The sequence below is a fragment of the Erythrolamprus reginae genome, chromosome Z (genome assembly GCF_031021105.1).
Source record: "Erythrolamprus reginae isolate rEryReg1 chromosome Z, rEryReg1.hap1, whole genome shotgun sequence".
Lineage (NCBI taxonomy): Eukaryota > Metazoa > Chordata > Lepidosauria > Squamata > Dipsadidae > Erythrolamprus > Erythrolamprus reginae.
Genome location: NC_091963.1, coordinates 24,523,972 through 24,542,835, shown reverse-complemented (window position 1 = coordinate 24,542,835; position 18,864 = coordinate 24,523,972). Strand labels below are relative to the sequence as shown.

Below are 18,864 nucleotides of genomic sequence, written 5' to 3'. Positions count from 1 at the left end.
CTCTCCAGATTCCTAAGAGGCGTGCATAATCTCACTAGTGTGCCTTCCAACCCCTGTCCTATTGTCTCTCCTATATCTCATCTATCTTCTCTTCCATCCCTACATTTTTTTTTCTATTTTCTTATTGATATATTTTATTCCTATATTTTCTCTTCTTTCTTTGATATATTTTACTTGGAGTGTATCCTCTATAACCTTCATTGTGTATTATTGTGTATTGGACAAAATAAATAAATAAATAAATAAATAAATAAATAAACAAATAAATAAATAAATAAATAAAATAATAAATAAATAAAATATAACATTTCGAATTAAGGTTATCTGAAATCGGTTGGGGAAATATTTCTGGGGCTTGATTTATTCTGTAGCTGCCCTTTAATTTTTTTTTCAAACTATCTAAACACCAAACTCTGCAAGACTCCAATTCCTCTAATTTCCAGAAGGATAGCCAGTTTAATTTTTGCAGAAAACCTGAAGAATTTAGTGGCATTTTAAGAGTTATGGAATAGTCTTTCTAATATCATTTAATCTTCCATCTGATAAGAAAGAAATATATTGCGAGGCAGAAGATAAAGAAGGCTAATGGAAAGAAATGAAAGGAGAGATGAGAGATGATTGCCAGTAGTAACCAGAAACAAAGCAATAGTTAGATGTGACAAAACACTCTTCGGTGTGAATGGAAGAAAGAAACTTTAGATTCTGTTTAATCTATGGGAAATGAGATTAAATCTGCTGGTTACAGCTGGAATTAGAAAACGCATTCAGACTTATTTAACTTTGCAACCAGTCTTTCTTGTTCCACATGCCATCAACAACCATCAACGGTTTCTCAGTGAAATCAAGATTTATTTATTTTTTTCAGAAGGATGGGCACATTGAGTACGCCTTGGTGCACTGAAATCTCTACTCACTGGTTTTAGATGTTGTAATTCCTGGTGTCAAATGTAGGTATCTTTTGTCTTTTGAAACACATTTGTCCAGTTTGTCCAGTATAAATAGTAATGGAATTTTTTTGCAATAAATAATGGCATATGCCAATGTGTAACATGAGTAAAGATAGGTTTCTGTGATATGATAAAATTTATTCATTCATTCATTCATTCATTCATTTATTGGATTTGTATGCCGCCCCTCTCCGCAGACTCGGGGCGGCTAGCAACAACAATAAAACATTATATAACAAAATCCAATACTAAAAACAGTTAAAAACCCATTATATAAAAACCAATCATACATACAGACATACCATGCATAAAATTGTAAAGGCCTAGGGGGAAGTGTATCTCAGTTCCCCCATGCCTGGCGGCAGAGGTGGGTTTTAAGCAGCTTTCGAAAGGCAAGGAGGGTGGGGGCAATTCTATTCTCTGGGGGGAGTTGGTTCCAGAGGGCCAGGGCCACCACAGAGAAGGCTCTTCTTCTAGGGATAATTTAATCCAAATAGATACATAAAGAAATAGGATAGGATAGGATAGGATAGGATAGGATAGGATAGGATAGGATAGAATAGAATAGAATTCTTTATTGGCCAAGTGTGATTGGGCACACAAGGAATTTGTCTTTGGTGCATATGCTCTCCATGTACACAAAGAAAAGTAAAATACATTCATCAAGAATCATCAGATAAGAAATACATAATGAATCACAGAGAATGATAAAAAATAGAAAACATATCAGCATTTCTGTCACTGCTGTAGACAGCGCCATCTTGGTAAAGCACAGCCATCTCTAGTGGTCCTCACCAATAAGAAATTGGAATGTCAGGGTTGTGGGAAAATATTCTCTAGAGCCAAACAAATTGCCTTGCGATTACAAGTAGTCTTCATTTAATGACTGGTCACCTAACTTCTATTCAAAGTTATAACAGAAGAGAAAAAAACACTTATGACATGTCCTTACAGTTATGACAACAGGACTCCCCTCCCCTGTCATAGGATTGCACTTCAGGCACTTGGCACTGGAACACATTTACTATTGAGTGCAGCTCATCTTTTTATCTTTGACTCCAATTTGTGCTTGTTGTTTTTTTTGCTAGTTTCCACCATTTAAGTACCTATTTGGGAGAATGGTTTCACTTAACAACCAATATGATTCACTTAATTGTGATTACTTGCTTTATGACCTTTATAAAAGTGATTGTAAAATCAATTGAAGACACATGCATGTGACTTACCATGAAAATTCTGAGCTCAATTATAATAATTGGGATAGGATAGAATAAGAAGATAAGATAAAATAAGATAATCTTTAATGTCAGTTTTTTTCTATGAGCACACTGGCACACATTAAAATGAAATTCTGATGCCTGCTCTCAAAAGAAAACAAATGCCCATTCACATGCATGCATACACATATACAGTGTTTTCCCAAAAATAAGACTCTGCCTTATATTATTGAACCATGAAATAAACAATTGGCCTTATTGCCAATCGCTCAAAAGTCCAGTTGGGCTTATTCTCAGGGGATGTCTTATTTTGGAGGACACGGGATATATATGTGTATACACAGGGGCGGGCTGCCCCGGTATGCCTGGGATCGCCGTTCTGGTAGCCCAAACAGCAATGCGTGCACATCTGTTTGTCCCACGCACCCTAGCGTGAGATTCCGCACAAGTGCAAAAGCAAAGAAATCTGCAAAAATCACGAAAATCTCACCCAAGGATGCTTGCACATGAGAGATTTTGGTGCATGCAAAGAAATTGGCAAAGAAATTGGCGAAAATCACTGAAATCTCATGAGTGTGCCCATCCTCACACGAGATTTTGGCGACTCTTGCCCGCACCGGCCTCCAGGACTGATCCCAGGTAGGGAAAGGTAAGTGTGGCCCTTCACTGTCTATACATATATATATAAACACAAACACAATCTTCACCCAAATCTTCAACAAATCACTAGAGTTGTGCTATGTTCCTTCTTGCTTCAAATGCTCAACTATCATCCCAGTGCCGAAGAAGCCCCTCATCAAGGAATGAATGACTACAGACCAGTTGCTCTAACATCTGTAGTTATGAAAACCTTTGAAAGGCTAGTGATGTTCCACTTGAAAACCGTCATGGATCCACTATTAGACCCCCTGCAATTTGCATATCGAGCAAATAGATCAACAGATGACACTGTCAATATGACTCTATACTACATCTTGCAACATCTTGAATTTCCAATGACCTATGCTAGGGTCCTCTTTGTAGACTTCAGTTCAGCATTCAATACCATCATACTGGACATTCTCTTAACCAAACTAAACCAGCTAGCGGTACCTGAACACACTTGTAAATGGATCACAAGCTTCCTAACAGACAGGAAGCAGCAGGTGAAGCTAGGAAAAATCACATCAAATACATGTACAATTAGCACAGGTGCCCTCCAAGGCTGTGTACTCTCACCACTTCTCTTCTCTCTATACACTAATGACTGCATCTCAAGTGATCCATCTGTTAAACTACTGAAGTTTGCAGATGATACAACAGTGATCGGACTCATTCGAGACAATGATGAGTCTGCATACAGACAGGAAGTTGAACAACTATCCTTGTGGTGTGACCAGAACAATCTAGAACTGAACACACTCATATCTCAAGACTTAAAATGGTCACCTAACACCAAAAACATCATCAAAAAAGCACAACAAAGAATGTTCTTTCTGCCCTAGGAGCTGCTGACACAGTTCTAGAGAGGAATCATTGAGTCTGTCATCTGCACCTCTGTAACTGTGGTTTGGTGCTGCAACCCAACAAGACCAACACAGAGCTCAGAGGATAATCAGAACTGCAGAAAAAACGATTGCTGCCAACCTGCCTTTCATTGAGGATCTGTATGTTGCACGAGTCAAAAAGAGGGCGGGAAAAATATTTGCTGACCCCTCGCATCCTGGACATAAACTCTTTCAACTCCTACCCTCAAAACGTCACTACGGAGCACTGCACACCAAGACAACTAGACACAAGAACAGTTTTTCCTCACAAATAATTATCTCAACACTGTCAGACTTTTTACTAAATCTCCACTTCTATTCTACTAGTTTTCTCATCATTCCTATCATCCTTTTCCTCCACTTAGGAGTGTATGACTATAAGTTATTGCTTGTATCCTAAGATTTTTATTAATATTGATTGTTTCTTCATTGCTTATTTGACCCCTATGACAATCATTAAGTGCTATACCACATGATTCTTGAAAAATGTATCTTTTTCTTTTATGTACGCTGAGAGCATATGCACCCAGACAAATTCCTTGTGTGTTCAATCAACTTGGCCAATAAAATTCTATTCTATTCTATTCTATTCAAACATGTGTGTGTGTGTGTGTTTCTGTAAACACAAACACACAGCCTCCTCCCAGAAGGTAACAAAACCAGTCAGGGAGAGGATATGTAGCATCTTTTACAATACTGCAGACACTGTTCAAACAGTGCTTATATGTCATGTTGTGTGTGGAAGGAAGTGACATCCAATAACCTGTTGTGACATCCAGTCCTCTCTGCACAGCCTTCCTGTCTATGAGGACTAAATGTAAGTCCTATTACCTACTTATAAGGACTCTAATGCTCCAGTTATAACAATTCTATGATAGGCATCTCCCGGTGAGAAACTGAATTTTTTATTAACAACCCATTCAAGTTTGTTCATTGTTCTAAAGAATGTCTCCTTTTAAGAGTGCTGAGTAATTTTAAGTGGCTTTTCAGTTGTCTTGTTAATGTAAACGCTTGTTGGATATTTGTTCTTGCTACATAGCGATGAGTCTAATCAGTACTGCTGAACAACTGAGAATACTTGAGGGATTTAGGAATACCTGCCCCAATTTTTAAAAAACTATAGTTACACAAGGGATGATGTGAGAGTGACATTTTGAAGGCATTTTGGGGGAGGGGAGAAATGAATGAACATAAGATTGTTTATTTTGTGCATAAAGCTCTAATGGCAAGTAGAAAAACTTGTTCAAATGGTGCATATACTGGCATGCATTTATTTAATATGATTTAATTTTTTAAAACTTTAAGGTATTAAAAGTATTAAAGGTATTAAATTCTAAGTGTTGTTTACTTTTTCTTCTTAATGTAGTTGCTGTGAATAATATGTGAATGGAAACTGTCTTTGAATTGGAAATACCATATGAGCCGAGATGGCATAGCAAGTAGAGTGTAGTACTGCAGGCCACTAAAGCTGACTGTAGGTCTGTAGGTCAGCGGTTCAAATCTCATCACCGGCTCAAGGTTGACTCAGCCTTCCATTCTTCCGAGGTGGGTAAAATGAGGACCCGGATTGTGGGGGCAATATGCTAGCTCTGTTAAAAAGTGCTATTACTAACATGTTGTAAGCCCCTCTGAGTCTAAGGAGAAGGGCAGCATTAAAAAATCTAATGAGTGAGTGGTGAGTGAGTAAGTAAGATGTTTCCAGCCTATACAGAGAGCTGTATACTTGCCTTGGCTATGTACTAGAAAAATAAACAGGTGACTTCATTTCTCCTTTGTCGAACTTCTGTTTACTGGTTTATAGTACTAAGCATATTTAACAAGGTTACATATATTTCTAACTGGATCAAGTGTTTGTTTTTCTTTTTTTCTTTTATTCAGATGGGAAATTATGTAATTTTATGTAGAGATTTATTGTGATTTTTTATCAATCTATTGTTTTTTTCACCTAAGTAAAATTTCTCGTAACAAAGCTAACTCAATAATATTTGTTACCTCAGTAATTGCAGTGCCCATGGGCTTTGTAAGTAAAACACAAGCCATACTGCAACAGCTGTCCATTCTAATCCAGTGTTAGCTTGTACCTGTTATTTTCACAGAAGCTGAGACTGGAACCTTTATGGCTAGATTCTTCTTCATCCCTCTCTTTAAAACTACCTATGACAGATTGTAGAATCATTCTGTAAGATTGGCGGTTTCTTTTATTTTGGGAACTTTGTTATAATTTTAATACATTTATAATTTTTAAATTATGAATGTATAACTATTCTTTACATAAGAGTTATAACTACCAAGGTGTAGTATATGTGGAAAACATGTTCTTTCAAGAAATTATTGAAGCTGATAATAAGGGATATATATCAGCTTCACTTGGAAGATCAAGATATTCCGTATGCTAAGAAGAATAGAAAGCTGCACTAATTGGAAATATTTTCTCCTAAATAAGCTTAGGGGTAAATAAGCTTACTAACATTTTGTCCATTCTGTCTGTTGTAGATAACAGGTTAATTGCCTAACAAACTCTTTCTTTTCAGGGGCTGCAACATTTGCATGAAAACAAGATTATCCACTGTGATATTAAAGCAAATTATACTATCTTAACTACTGAGCCAGTTCAGCTTTTGATTTTGGTAAGTAGTGGTTCTTTATTTCTAAAAATGTCCTTATTTTCTTTTTAATAAACTCAGGGGTTTAAATTAGTATATTTTAACAATTTGTCTATCAGACCACCTACAAGCAAAGGGAGGGGGTGGATTGCATTTAGTAATTTTTATGCGATTATGTAAGATATTGCCTGAAACAAAATAATTCTTGTTTTAATATATTCACATTTCCACCTTTACTTTTGGTGATGGAAAATGTTTCTGGCCTGGAAGATTCAATGGTGTTTTTTTTAATCTGCTGAATGAACCTTTTTAAAAATACTGTGTAGTGTTTTGGGGCATATGTTTGTGGAAGAATCCATACACTTATAGACTCACAACAGTATTAGTATGTCTGGGAATATAATATGAGAGCCTAAAAAATAAAGTATACCATGCGTGTTATCGACTACATATATTACATACAGTACTTGTTTTTTAGGCTATCACATTCTTTTCTCAGTCATACTAAGACCTTTGTGAACATCAAAGTCATAATAATTAATGGCATCTGAATTTGGCAAAACCATGTTCTCAGATTTGGAACTAGCTCCACTCTGCTTTTTCAATGTGCATTGAAAACGTGCTAGACTTTTTTCTCTTGGAGACTAGGCACAGGTATTCTTCTAAAAAGCAGTGGATGTAACTGCTACTTCTTTACCTGGTGGTAAATTGAAACAATTTCTGAAGAAGGAGGAAATGTACCCACTTTCCAATTTTTTTTTGTCTGACACATATCTTGTATTGTTTTAAAAGTTTTTGTATTGTTCTTTGTTTTAAAAAACTTTTTAATGATTGACCTTTAAAGAAATACATGGCATTGGACCAGAGTACCTCTGGAACCGCCTGCTACCGCACGAATCCCAGCGGCCGATAAGGTCCCACAGAGTTGGCCTTCTCCGGGTCCCATCGACTAAACAATGTTGTCTGGCGGGCCCCAGGGGAGGAGCCTTCTCTGTGGCTGCCCCGGCCCTCTGGAATCAACTCCCCCTGGAGATTAGAACTGCCCCCACCCTCCTTGCCTTTCATAAACTACTTAAGACCCACCTATACCACCAGGCATGGGGGATTTGAGACATCTTCCCCCAGGCTCATTATTATTTATGTTTGGTATGTATGTGCTATTTGGTTTTAATTATGATAGGGTTTTTAGTTATTTTTAATATTAGATTTGTGCCATTGTAATATTGTTTTTATCGTTGTTGTGAGCTGCCCCGAATCTTCGGAGAGGGGCAGCATACAAATCTAATAAATTGAATTGAATTGAATTGTAACCTGCCAAAAGTCACTGTTATCAGGCAGCATTTATTTTGTTGTTGTTGCTGTTGTTGTTGTTGTTGTTGTTGTTATTATTATTATTATTATTATTATTATTATTATTATTATTATTATTATTAAAATCATAGCTAAGGTTTGGATCCATCATTCAGCAATCATTCTAATCTGCAATGGCACTAAATGAGGAGAGATTTATGGCTTGGAGTTCCAGCTCTCACAGCAGTCTTGCAATTTGGTGCTTGTGATTTTCAACGTTCCTTGCCAACTTCCCACAAGCAAAATCAGTGGGGAAGCTAGCAAGAAACTGGAAGCCACGTTCATATGAAATTTTCTCTTAACAACTTATGTAGTGCTCGCTTAACAACCTGAATTAGGACTGCCAGAATTACAATTGTTAAGCAGTGCAGTAATGAGATGTCACAGTTTCAGTAAAGGAGATATTTGTAGCCCAAGGTTGAAACAATGCAGATGTTTCATTAGAATAGAATAGAATTTTATTGGCTAAGTGTGATTGGACACACAAGGAATTTGTCTTGGTGCATATGCTCTCAGCATACATAAAATAAAATATACATTTGTCAAGAATCATGTGGTACAACACTTAATGATTGTCATAGGGGTCAAATAAGCAATGAAGAAGCAATATTAATAAAAATCTTAGGATATAAGCAACAAGTTACAGTCATACATACTGAAACTACATAAGATTGTCAGTGCTAGATGTCACAGTTTATTACTGTATCCAGTGAAGGGGTGCAAAACGTTTTACTACCACACTGTGGGTGAGGCTTATTTTGTGGGTGTGACTTGCTGGCCATGTGACCAGGTGGGAGTGGCTTGATGATCATGTGACCTTTAGGTCATGTGACTGGCTTAAAGGTGGACAACTTGACGTTACTCACGTCAAGGATTTGGGTTAAGGTTAGGATGCTCTCGCAGCTGCATTCTGCACGATCTGAAGTTTCTGAACACTCTTCAAAGGTAGCCCCATGTAGAGAGAATTACAGTAGTCGAACCTCAAGGTGATGAGGGCATGAGTGACTGTGACCAGTGACTTCTGATCCAAATAGGGCCGCAACTGGTGCACCAGGCGAACCTGGTCAAACACCCTCCTCGCCATAGCTGAAAGATGTTTCTCTAATGTGAGCTGTGGATCGAGGAGGACTTCCAAGTTGCAGACCCTCTCTGAGGGGGTCAATAACTCCCCCTCCAGGGTGATGGACAGTCAGATAGAATTGTCCTTGGGAGGCAAAACCCACAGCCACTCCATCTTATCAGGGTTGAGCTTAAGTCTGTTGACACCCATCCAGACCCCAACAGCCTCCAGGCACCAGCACATCACTTCCACCACTTCGTATCCTTCCTCTGCCACACCATCAAGCCATGTCCACCAAGCCACATTCACAAAACTGATAATTTAAAAAAATGCATTTCAGTACTGCCCAAGACTACCTGTGACTGGTTACAGGTAGCACTTTGCTTATTCATACTTTACTGAATAAACTAGGTTTCCCTAACAGGCATTGCAAAAAGTGAACACCAAGGGCCGAAATAAAGTCTGCCACATTCTTTTTCTTTCCTCTCCTCAGTTTCCAGTTTATACATGGTATTTTGGTGGGTTGGGAAGCAAAACACATCTTTTAATCCATACAGAAAAGTATAGCACTCATTTTACTTTTGTCCCTCAGGCCTATAACAAGCTGCCCAAGCCCAATGCATCCTTCAAGCTGACATAAGCTACACAATAAAAATACTGTTCGCTTGTGAAGTAGACCCAGAGGCAGGGTTCAAGCAATCGGTACTTTTTATTCAGCTCAGAGAACAAGTGACAGCTCAGCAAGGCAAAGTGACAATTCAGCGAGTACCGACTGACTCTGCTTGGAGAAACCGCTCCTTTTATACATTTGCGGTTCCCGCCAAAGCTAGAGCTGGTCGCGTCTGAGCCAATCAGGAGCGACTTCCTGCTTCGGCTCAGACAGCGCTGGAAAGAGGAACAAACTATTTACAGGAATTACAAGGTAGCCATTTCAGGATACAACACCCCTCCCCTCATAGTTGGACACATCCATCACGAAAGCCATGTGACAAAGTCGTCCAATCGGTGGGGCCTCCGAGGAGCTCGCGCTGACCTGCGCAGTTCAATTTCTTCTTCGCCATCGACTGTGGAGGATGGCTCGCCGCTGTTCTCCCGGCGCGGTGGACTTGGTCTGGCGGGCCCAACGAAGGCTTCGGAGGACGAGGATGGCTCGGCGTCGCTGGATGGTTCCCCCTGGCCCGATAAGTCTCTTTGCATATTTGTTAACTCGGGCAATGTGCTAAAGTCTGTTGAAGGGGGAGAGTCCATGTCAGCGGTTTGTGTCAATTGATTTTCTGTTCGCTTCCGAATGTGGTCTATGTGTCGTTTCCACAAACGACCATCCTCTAGTTTTACAATATAAGTCTTTGGTGCATTTTGCTTAACAACAATTCCTTTCATCCAGTTTACATTTCCATCAAAACTTTTTACATATACATTTTGTCCCAAATACATTTCTCTTTCAGGTTTTACACATATTTGGTTATTATTAACACAGAACCTTGGGTTTAACCTGTCTAGTGGTGACCTCAATTTCCTTCCCATCAATAACTCTGCAGGGCTTACATGTGTGTGCGAGTTAGGGGTAATGTGTTGGGTAAGTAGGAATTGGTCCAAGTTTTGTTGCACATCCCCAGGGCCTGACCTGCGCAATGCCTCCTTTGCCACCCGCACGTAACGTTCTGCCAATCCGTTAGCCCAGGGCGAATAAGGCGAGATGAGGGCATGCCTGACCCCTAGGCCATCTAGGAACAATTCGAATTGCCTGGCTGTTAGCTGTGGCCCATTGTCAGACACTAAGATATCTGGGCAACCATGGGATGCAAACAGTCTACTCAATACCTTGATGGTGGCACTTGTGGTTATGTTGTTCATTGCTATTATTTCCACCCATTTGGAGAAGGCATCAACCACTATTAAAAAATACTGGGACCCCACTGGGCCAGCAAAATCAATGTGGATTCTAGACCAAGGACCAGCAGGCTGTTCCCACTCAGCCGGAGTTGTTTTGGGGGGGACTAGGCCGTGACTCTTGGCACGGTTCACACTTTGAAACCCAACTTTCAATATCAGCATCCAGCCCTGGCCACCATAAATGCCCCCTTGCCAGGCTCTTCATCCTGACAATCCCAGGATGACCCACATGTAACATTTTGAGTACCTTTTCCCTTAGGCTTCTGGGGATGATCACTCTATCCCCCCACAGCAGACAACCCTTTACATAAGATAACTCAAGTCTTTTGTTTTTAAAATCACACAATTCAGGTTTCACAACATCATTTTGCCATCCCTTTAGAACACAGTTCACCACTTGTTTAAGGGTTTGATCTTGCTGCGTGTGTGCAGCTACCTCTTTGGCCGTGGTTAGTGGGTTATCCTCGAGTTCTATCATTAACACATCTGTGGAAGGAACAGGGTCTTCCACTAAGTCTGTTATGGGGCACCTGCTGAGGCCGTCTGCGTGATTGATTTCCTTCCCCCCCTTGTGGGTGAGCTCATACTGGTACCCTGAGAGGAAAAGAGCCCATCTGATTAGTCTTGGAGACATAAAAGGTGGAGTGGGCTTGTTGGGGGCTAGCAGACCTAGTAGGGGCTTGTGGTCAGTGACTAGTTCAAAACTTCTTCCAAAAATATAATTGTGAAACTTCTTTACCCCTGCCACTAAAGCTAGAGCCTCCTTGTCTAACTGGCTATAATTCCTCTCTGTGCTGGTCATGGTTCTTGAGAAAAATGCTATTGGGGCCTCTGTCTTATTAGGTAGAACGTGAGCTAGGACTCCTCCTATGCCGTACGGCGAAGCGTCGCACGTGAGCCTAATTGGTAGTGAAGCACTATATTGGACTACTACACTTTTAGAAGTTAATAAATTCTTTATTTGAGAAAAAGCTTCACGTTCAGTTTTCCCCCATGTCCAGCGGGCTTCCTTCTGGAGTAAACGATGGAGAGGCTCTGCTACTGTTGCCTTCTGCTTTAAGAAAACGGAATAAAAATTAAGGAGGCCTAAAAATGCCTGCAGCTCATTCTTATCTCGTGGTTCTGGGGCTTCTCTAATTGCTCTCAGCTTTTCTGTTGTGGGGTGGATCCCTTCTTTATCTATTTTATATCCTAGGAATTCTATACTGTTGGTTCCCCAGACACATTTATCAGGCTTGATTCTTAACCCTTTGTCCTGTAACCTCTTAAGTACTCCCCTTATTCTTTTGTTTACTTGTTCCTGGTTTTCCCCTGCAATTAAGATGTCATCAAAGTATGGAATGGCCCCATTTACCCCTGACAATAGGCGTTCCATAATGCTCTGGAATATTCCTGGGGCTATGCTTACCCCAAACTGTAACCTCGTGCATTTGAAAGCCCCCCTGTGCATTACAATTGTTTGTGTGTTTGCTGTTTGTTCATCGACCGGGAGTTGCTGGTAAGCTTGCGCCAGGTCGATCTTTGCGAACCTTTTCCCCTCCCCCAGGGAGTGTAGAAGTTGTTGCACAACCGGGATGGGGTAGGGGTGGTGTTGGAGTGCCTTATTCAGGGTTGATTTGTAATCAGCGCAAACTCTTAAAGACCCATCTGGCTTCAGAGGTGTAACTATGGGAGTTTCCCATGGTCCCTGTTCCACAGGGACCAAAATACCTTGGCTAATGAGTTTATCCAGCTGTATGTCTAGTTTGGGGAGAAGCGGAAGGGGGACCCTGCGAGGTTTTAGTCTGATCGGTGGGACCTTGGGGTCAATAGAGAATGATATAGGGGGCCCCTTATACAATCCCAAGGTGGGGCTGAACACTTCAGGGAACTCTTTCACAAAGTTAGGCATATTATCACAGTTCACATTACACACACCCGAAATTTCGATCCCCAACGGTTCCATCCACGCTAAACCCAGAAGAGAGTGCTTGGCCCCCGTTACAATAAGCATGGGAAGGGTACATTTAACATTCTTGAATGCAATAGGTACATTTGCTGTTCCCAGGACCGAGATTACCCCCCCTTGAAAGTCTCTGATCACCAAAGAGGTTTGATTTAGATCAGCCTTAGACACATTAGGCATATACAGTTTAAACTTCTCCCAAGGCATGATGGTATATCTAGAGCCCGTATCCAGCTCCATTGAGCAAGGCTGGTTATTTAGTAACAGTGAGATAACAATTTTAGCCCCCTTTTTGGTTGCCGTGTTATTCACTGAAAATTGAGAGTTACCTCTATAGTAGTCGCGGTTAGCGGTTGAGTAGTTCCTTTGACCCGAGTTGCGGAACGGTCTCCTTTCTCGCGATTGGGGGGTCTGGTTTTGTGGTCGCTGGTATTGCGGTGTGGCGAATGTTTCTTCTGGTGCTGTTGCTCTGCATGCGATGGCGATGTGGCCTCTACGGTTGCAGCGGTGGCATGTAGCGTCTCGGAAAGGGCATCGATGGCGCTGGTGATTTCCCCGGCAGCCCGTGCAGGGGGCTGGGTGAGTAGCTCTATGGTGTCTCGGCTGGTCTTGTACCAGGAGGCAGTTGTCCCCGCTGTGAGCTGGTTGGCTGAGGTCGTCTGTTTCCACGGCGCGGGGAGACGCGGAGTCAATCTTGGCAATGAGTTCTCGCCTTCCGTGCTCTTTCAATTCTCTAGCCGCTGCGTCGGCTGCTTCTGCGGTTTGCGCTAGTTTAATCACGGTCTGTAGAGTCGGCTCTTCTTCGGTGAGGAGTTTATTTCTCACTGTGGCGCTTTTCATGCCGAAAACCAGGGCGTCGGTGAGGCGAGCTTCCGGGTCTTTAAACTTGCATTGAGCAAGTACCGTTCGAAGCCGCGTTGTAAACTGGTTGATTGACTCGGTTTCCTTCTGAGCCATCATGGAAAATTGATGCCGAAAAACCATGGCTGGTTTGGTCGGTTTGAAATGGCTCGCTAGCTTTTCCTGTAGGACGTCCCACGCTACGGTTCTTGCTTGCTGCGGTTCGGTGAGAGTCTGGGCAAGTCCACGGATTTCTGGGCCACAGTAATTAAGGAAAATAGCCCGTCTGCGATCGGCTTCGGCGTCCTCTATTCCCGCCGCCTCGAGGAAGATCTCGAAGGTGGCCATGTATTCGTCCCAGGTTGTTTTCTCGGGATCGAAGAGTTCCGGAGCCTGGCCGATCTGGACTTTGTTCATGTTGCACGCGATGTTTCTTCCGTCCGTTCGTCGCCAGTGAAGTAGACCCAGAGGCAGGGTTCAAGCAATCGGTACTTTTTATTCAGCTCAGAGAACAAGTGACAGCTCAGCAAGGCAAAGTGACAATTCAGCGAGTACCGACTGACTCTGCTTGGAGAAACCGCTCCTTTTATACATTTGCGGTTCCCGCCAAAGCTAGAGCCGGTCGCGTCTGAGCCAATCAGGAGCGACTTCCTGCTTCGGCTCAGACAGCGCTGGAAAGAGGAACAAACTATTTACAGGAATTACAAGGTAGCCATTTCAGGATACAACAGCTTGAGATCAGAAGTTACACTTTGAAACAAAACAAAACAAGGGCATTGGTGGTTAATCCAGTCATTCTAAGCACTGACTATCAGTGGGTGTCCAGGATTTTACAACTGAATTTTTGAAACTGTACTTGAATTAGTTTTGTGTTCAAGACATTTCTTCTTCATTTTTCTTCCTGGCAGCCTCTTTTGATCTGAGTAATTTATTTGTTTGTTTGTTTGTTTGTTTGTTTGTTTGTTTGTTTATTTATTTATTTATTTGATTGATTGATTGATTGATTGATTTGATTTGTATGCCGCCCCTCTCCATAGACTCGGGGCGGCTCACAACACAATAAAACAGTTCATGGCAAATCTAATAAGTTACAATTTAAAATATTTTTAAAAACCCATTATTAAGCAGACATACATACAAACATACCATACATAAATTGTATAGGCCCAGGGGAGATATCTCAGTTCCCCCATGCCTGATGACAAAGGTGGGTTTTGAGGAGTTTACGAAAGGCAAGGAGGCTATGGGGCAGTTCTAATCTCTGGGGGGAGCTGGTTCCAGAGAGTCGTGGCCGCCACAGAGAAGGCTCTTCCCCTGGGGCCCGCCAACCAACATTGTTTAGTTGACGGGATCCGAAGAAGGCCCACTCTGTGGGATCTAATCGGTTGCTGGGATTCGTGCAGCAGAAGGCAGTCTCAGAGATATTCTGGTCCGATGCTCTCATTTATTAGGAATAATTTAGTTTAGAAAGGAAAGGTAGTAGATCAGACTGGACAAAATATATATTTTATTATGTAGCACTTAATGAATTATAGAATTTAATGCATTTTAATTGACAACTATAAAATACATATTATGCTCTTAATCTTTTTGTATTACAATATTTCTATCCGCAGATTCCTCAGGGATTCTCAGCCATTTAAATATATCATAGAGCGATAAAAACTACAACAAATACAAAACTGCATTAAATTAAACTTACTTTTCCTTAAAGTGGGGTAAAATCTTTCCCTTAACAGATGTTGATACACCATCCCCTTTATTTATTTATTTATTTTTGTTTGTTTGTTTGTTTTGTCAAGTATGTATTGATGGTATACAGAGATAAAATAATATTTATATACATGATGCAGTACTGTACTAGTAAAAGAGAAAGATTAGGACAGGGGACGGAAGGCACTCTGGTGCACTTATGCATGGCCCTTACTGACCTCTTAGGAATCGGGAGATGTCAACAGTGGATAGTCTGAGTAAAGTTTTGGGGGTTAGCTGATGATACTACCGAGTCTGGTAGTGAGTTCCATGCATCAACTACTCGGTTACTAAAGTCGTATTTCCTGCAGTCGAGTTTAGAGCGGTTTACTTTAAGTTTGTATCTGTTGTGTACTCATGTGTTGTTGTGGTTGAAACTGAAGTGGTCATTGACAGGAAGGACGTTGTAGCAGATGATTTTATGAGCTATGCTTAGGTCATATTTAACGCAATGTAGTTCTAACCTTTCTAAACCTAAGATTGTAAGTCTAGTTGTATAGAGTATTCTGTTGTGAGGGGAAGAATGGAGGGCTCTTCTGGTGAAGTATCTCTGGATGTTTTCTAGAGTATGTCCGAAATGCGGTGTGGGTTCCAGGCAGATTCAGATGTATTCAGATGAGCTATTTTCCATTGTCATCCATTTCTCAAAGCCTCCAAGGAGACAGCAATTGGGTCTCCATGGAAAAACTGCCCCATAGGGACATATATTATTGGGTAGCACCCAGCCAGGCAGGGAGGAGGGATCAAACACACAGCCAGGAGTCACGTGCAACCACAACAGGGCTAGGACTGATCTCTCTATGCAGCTTGGAGACTTTTCTAATTGTTTCCAAATGTAGGATGCAAGACAGATTCGGTAGCTAGTTTGACTTGTGCACATATGGGTCTTGTTCTTCACACCTGACATACATTGAAAATTTTCCTAGTCTCTTCTTCCTAACTCTCACACAGAAATGGAAGGACACTTTCCACCCTAATGTCAGTGCAACAGACAGTTCTGAAATTAGCAGGACGCCAAGCTGTGAAGAACTTGCATATTAAATTGTACTCATAAACCAGCACATACAACATTGTATTATATGATTCTTCTGGCTCTCACTTGCTGGAAAATGGAATGGTGTATTTTGTGTCATTTGCAGTTCCAGCTGTTCTTTAAAAACAACCCCTGTAGGACACATTGTTATAATACATTATAAACATGACTGTTTACAAAGCTTTCCACTCCATGTGGGACCACAATTGGTGCATTGCAACAGATAAAAGATCACAGATAAAAGTTACCATAAATAAATTCTGTTAGTAGTGTTACAGAAGTCTTCAACCTAAGACCAATTGCTTACTGGTTGTTCAGAGTTACAATGGAGTTGTAACTTTCAACAATTGAAAGTGATTGTTCAGAGTTACAATCTTTCCAAAATATACAACCTGGTTCCAAAGTTACAATAGCCGTGCCTCCCAGTCACATAACCACATGTTGGATAGTCAGCAATCAACCCACATTTATGAGCATTTGCAGCATTCTGGAATCATGTGACGATGAGTGATGATATTTTGCCAATTTTCAACAAAAACAGCACATAGCAAACAATGTTATCCACTTAATGACCAGCTTAATATCAAATATAGTTTTAAGTTGATAATTATCTGTATTTATATTTATCATTAACTTTATGAAACCTTTATTCTGATTTGTTGCAACTTTTTAAAATAAAGAATAGTTCAACAACTGAATCACAAAATTCAAATAACAAATAACATTGTATTGCTTTTTTATTCTTGTAAGCCGCCCTGAGTCCCAAGGGATTGGGCCGCATAGAAGTCAAATTAATTAAATTAAATTAAAATGAAAGGCAGCAGTGTTGATTTCATCTTAATCATAGAATCAACTGCAAAACATGTAAATACAAATCTGTACATCACTGCAAATATACGTCTGCCATTTTTAAAGTTTAGAGGCACTTCTGTGATAGTTGCTTCACATGGAGACACCTTCCCTCAAAACAAGATCGATAGTGTAACTTGTTTTGAAACATCTGCTGTTACATAGAACCAATACAGTGTTCCCTCGATTTTTGCGGGGGATGCATTCCGCGAAAGTCGAATTTCCACGAAGTAGAGATACGCAAGTAAATACACTATTTTTGGCTATGAACAGTATCACAAGCCTTCCCTTAGCACTTTAAACCCCTAAATTGCAATTTCCCATTCCCTTAGCAACCATTTAGATTATTACTCACCATGTTTATTTATTAAAGTTTATTTAAAAAAAATATTTATTAAAGGCAGACGAAAGTTTGGTGATGATATATGATATCATTGGGGGAGAAAAACCATGGTATAGGAGAAAAAATAGCTAAGGTTTTTTTAATTAATATTTTTGAAAAACTGTGGTATAGACTTTTCACAAAGTTCGAACCCGCGAAAATTGAGGGAACTCTGTACATCCATTTGTTTGAAGTTTCACAGGATACCTTTTAGGGAATATTATTTCTAACATTTTATTCAGTTTTCTTATAACTGCTTCTCAATTTCCATTGATAGGCAGAGAGGGTCAGCATACAAATCTAATAAATTATTATTATTATTATTATTATTATTATTATTATTATTAGTAGTAGTATTAGTATTAGTATTATTGTTATTATTAGTATTAGTATTAGTATTAGTAGTGTTAGTGTTAGTATTAGTATTAGTATTAGTATTAGTATTAGTATTAGTATTAGTATTAGTATTAGTATTAGTAGTATTAGTGTTAGTATATACATTTAAAAAATTATTTAATAAGATTCTCATCCATTCTGACCCATGTCCGATGACCTAGGGTAATCTAAACTAGGAGTGAAATAACCATTGGAACAGCTTGTCTACAGAGGTAATGAAATTTCCAACACTAGAGACTTTCAAGAAAAGACTGGACTGCAATACCTCTTTACAGTGCTTTACAGCCCTCTCTAAGCAGTTTAGAGAGTCAGCATATTGCCCCCAACAATTTAGATCCTCATTTTACCCACTTCGGAAGAATGGAAGGCTGAGTCATTCCTGAGCCTGGTGATATTTGATCTGCCAAATTGCAGGCAGCCAGCAGCCAGCAGAAGTAGCATGCAGTACTGCATTCTAACCACTGCACCACCATGGCTAGTTATGTGTTGTAATTTATGGTTGTAAATCAAGGACTGTCTGAAAAAGATCATGTTCAATCCTGCTTTAATCTAGTTCTCTTTCTCTAAATGATCATGTCCTGTATCTATTACTTGCTCATATATGTGTTACAGTAGAGATAAATTAATTTGTCATTCCACATATTCCCAATATCTAATTTTACTAATTTATTTTGGTTTTATAGCAGAGAAGGAAGAAAGCACCTAAGCCTGGTCATTGTATGGGGAAAGTATGGTGGTTCCTACTTTGTAAATAAGTTGTAAATCAAGTCAATGAGTTAATTAATTAAATGAAAAATTGACATTAAAGGAGCAAGATAAAATTAAAAATTACCTGCACGAATTAAGTAGTCTATCAAAGTTAGACAGTGAGCTATTGCAAGGACAGCCAAAGTCCAAGCATATGTTTGTTTTGCAAACATTTACTTTGCTTTTTTCTTCCTAAAATTCTAAGAATTTACATCTGAACCTTGTGCAAAGTATATGAGCATCAAATGAGAACAGGATATTTTGAAATGTATCTCAGTCTAGGACTTTGCTTTCAGTATTTGTAGTCCTTTCATACGTGTACAA

At 40.0% G+C, this 18,864-nt stretch overlaps 1 protein-coding gene across 1 annotated transcript in view; it reads left to right on the top strand.

The window, feature by feature from the left end:
* MYO3A (myosin IIIA) overlaps positions 1-18,864 on the top strand; it is a 153,437-nt gene that overhangs the window by 18,884 nt on the left and 115,689 nt on the right. Inside the window, 2 exon segments of the mRNA XM_070728212.1 lie at positions 4,835-4,915; positions 6,222-6,317. Coding sequence (XP_070584313.1) covers positions 4,835-4,915; positions 6,222-6,317 — 177 coding nt within the window.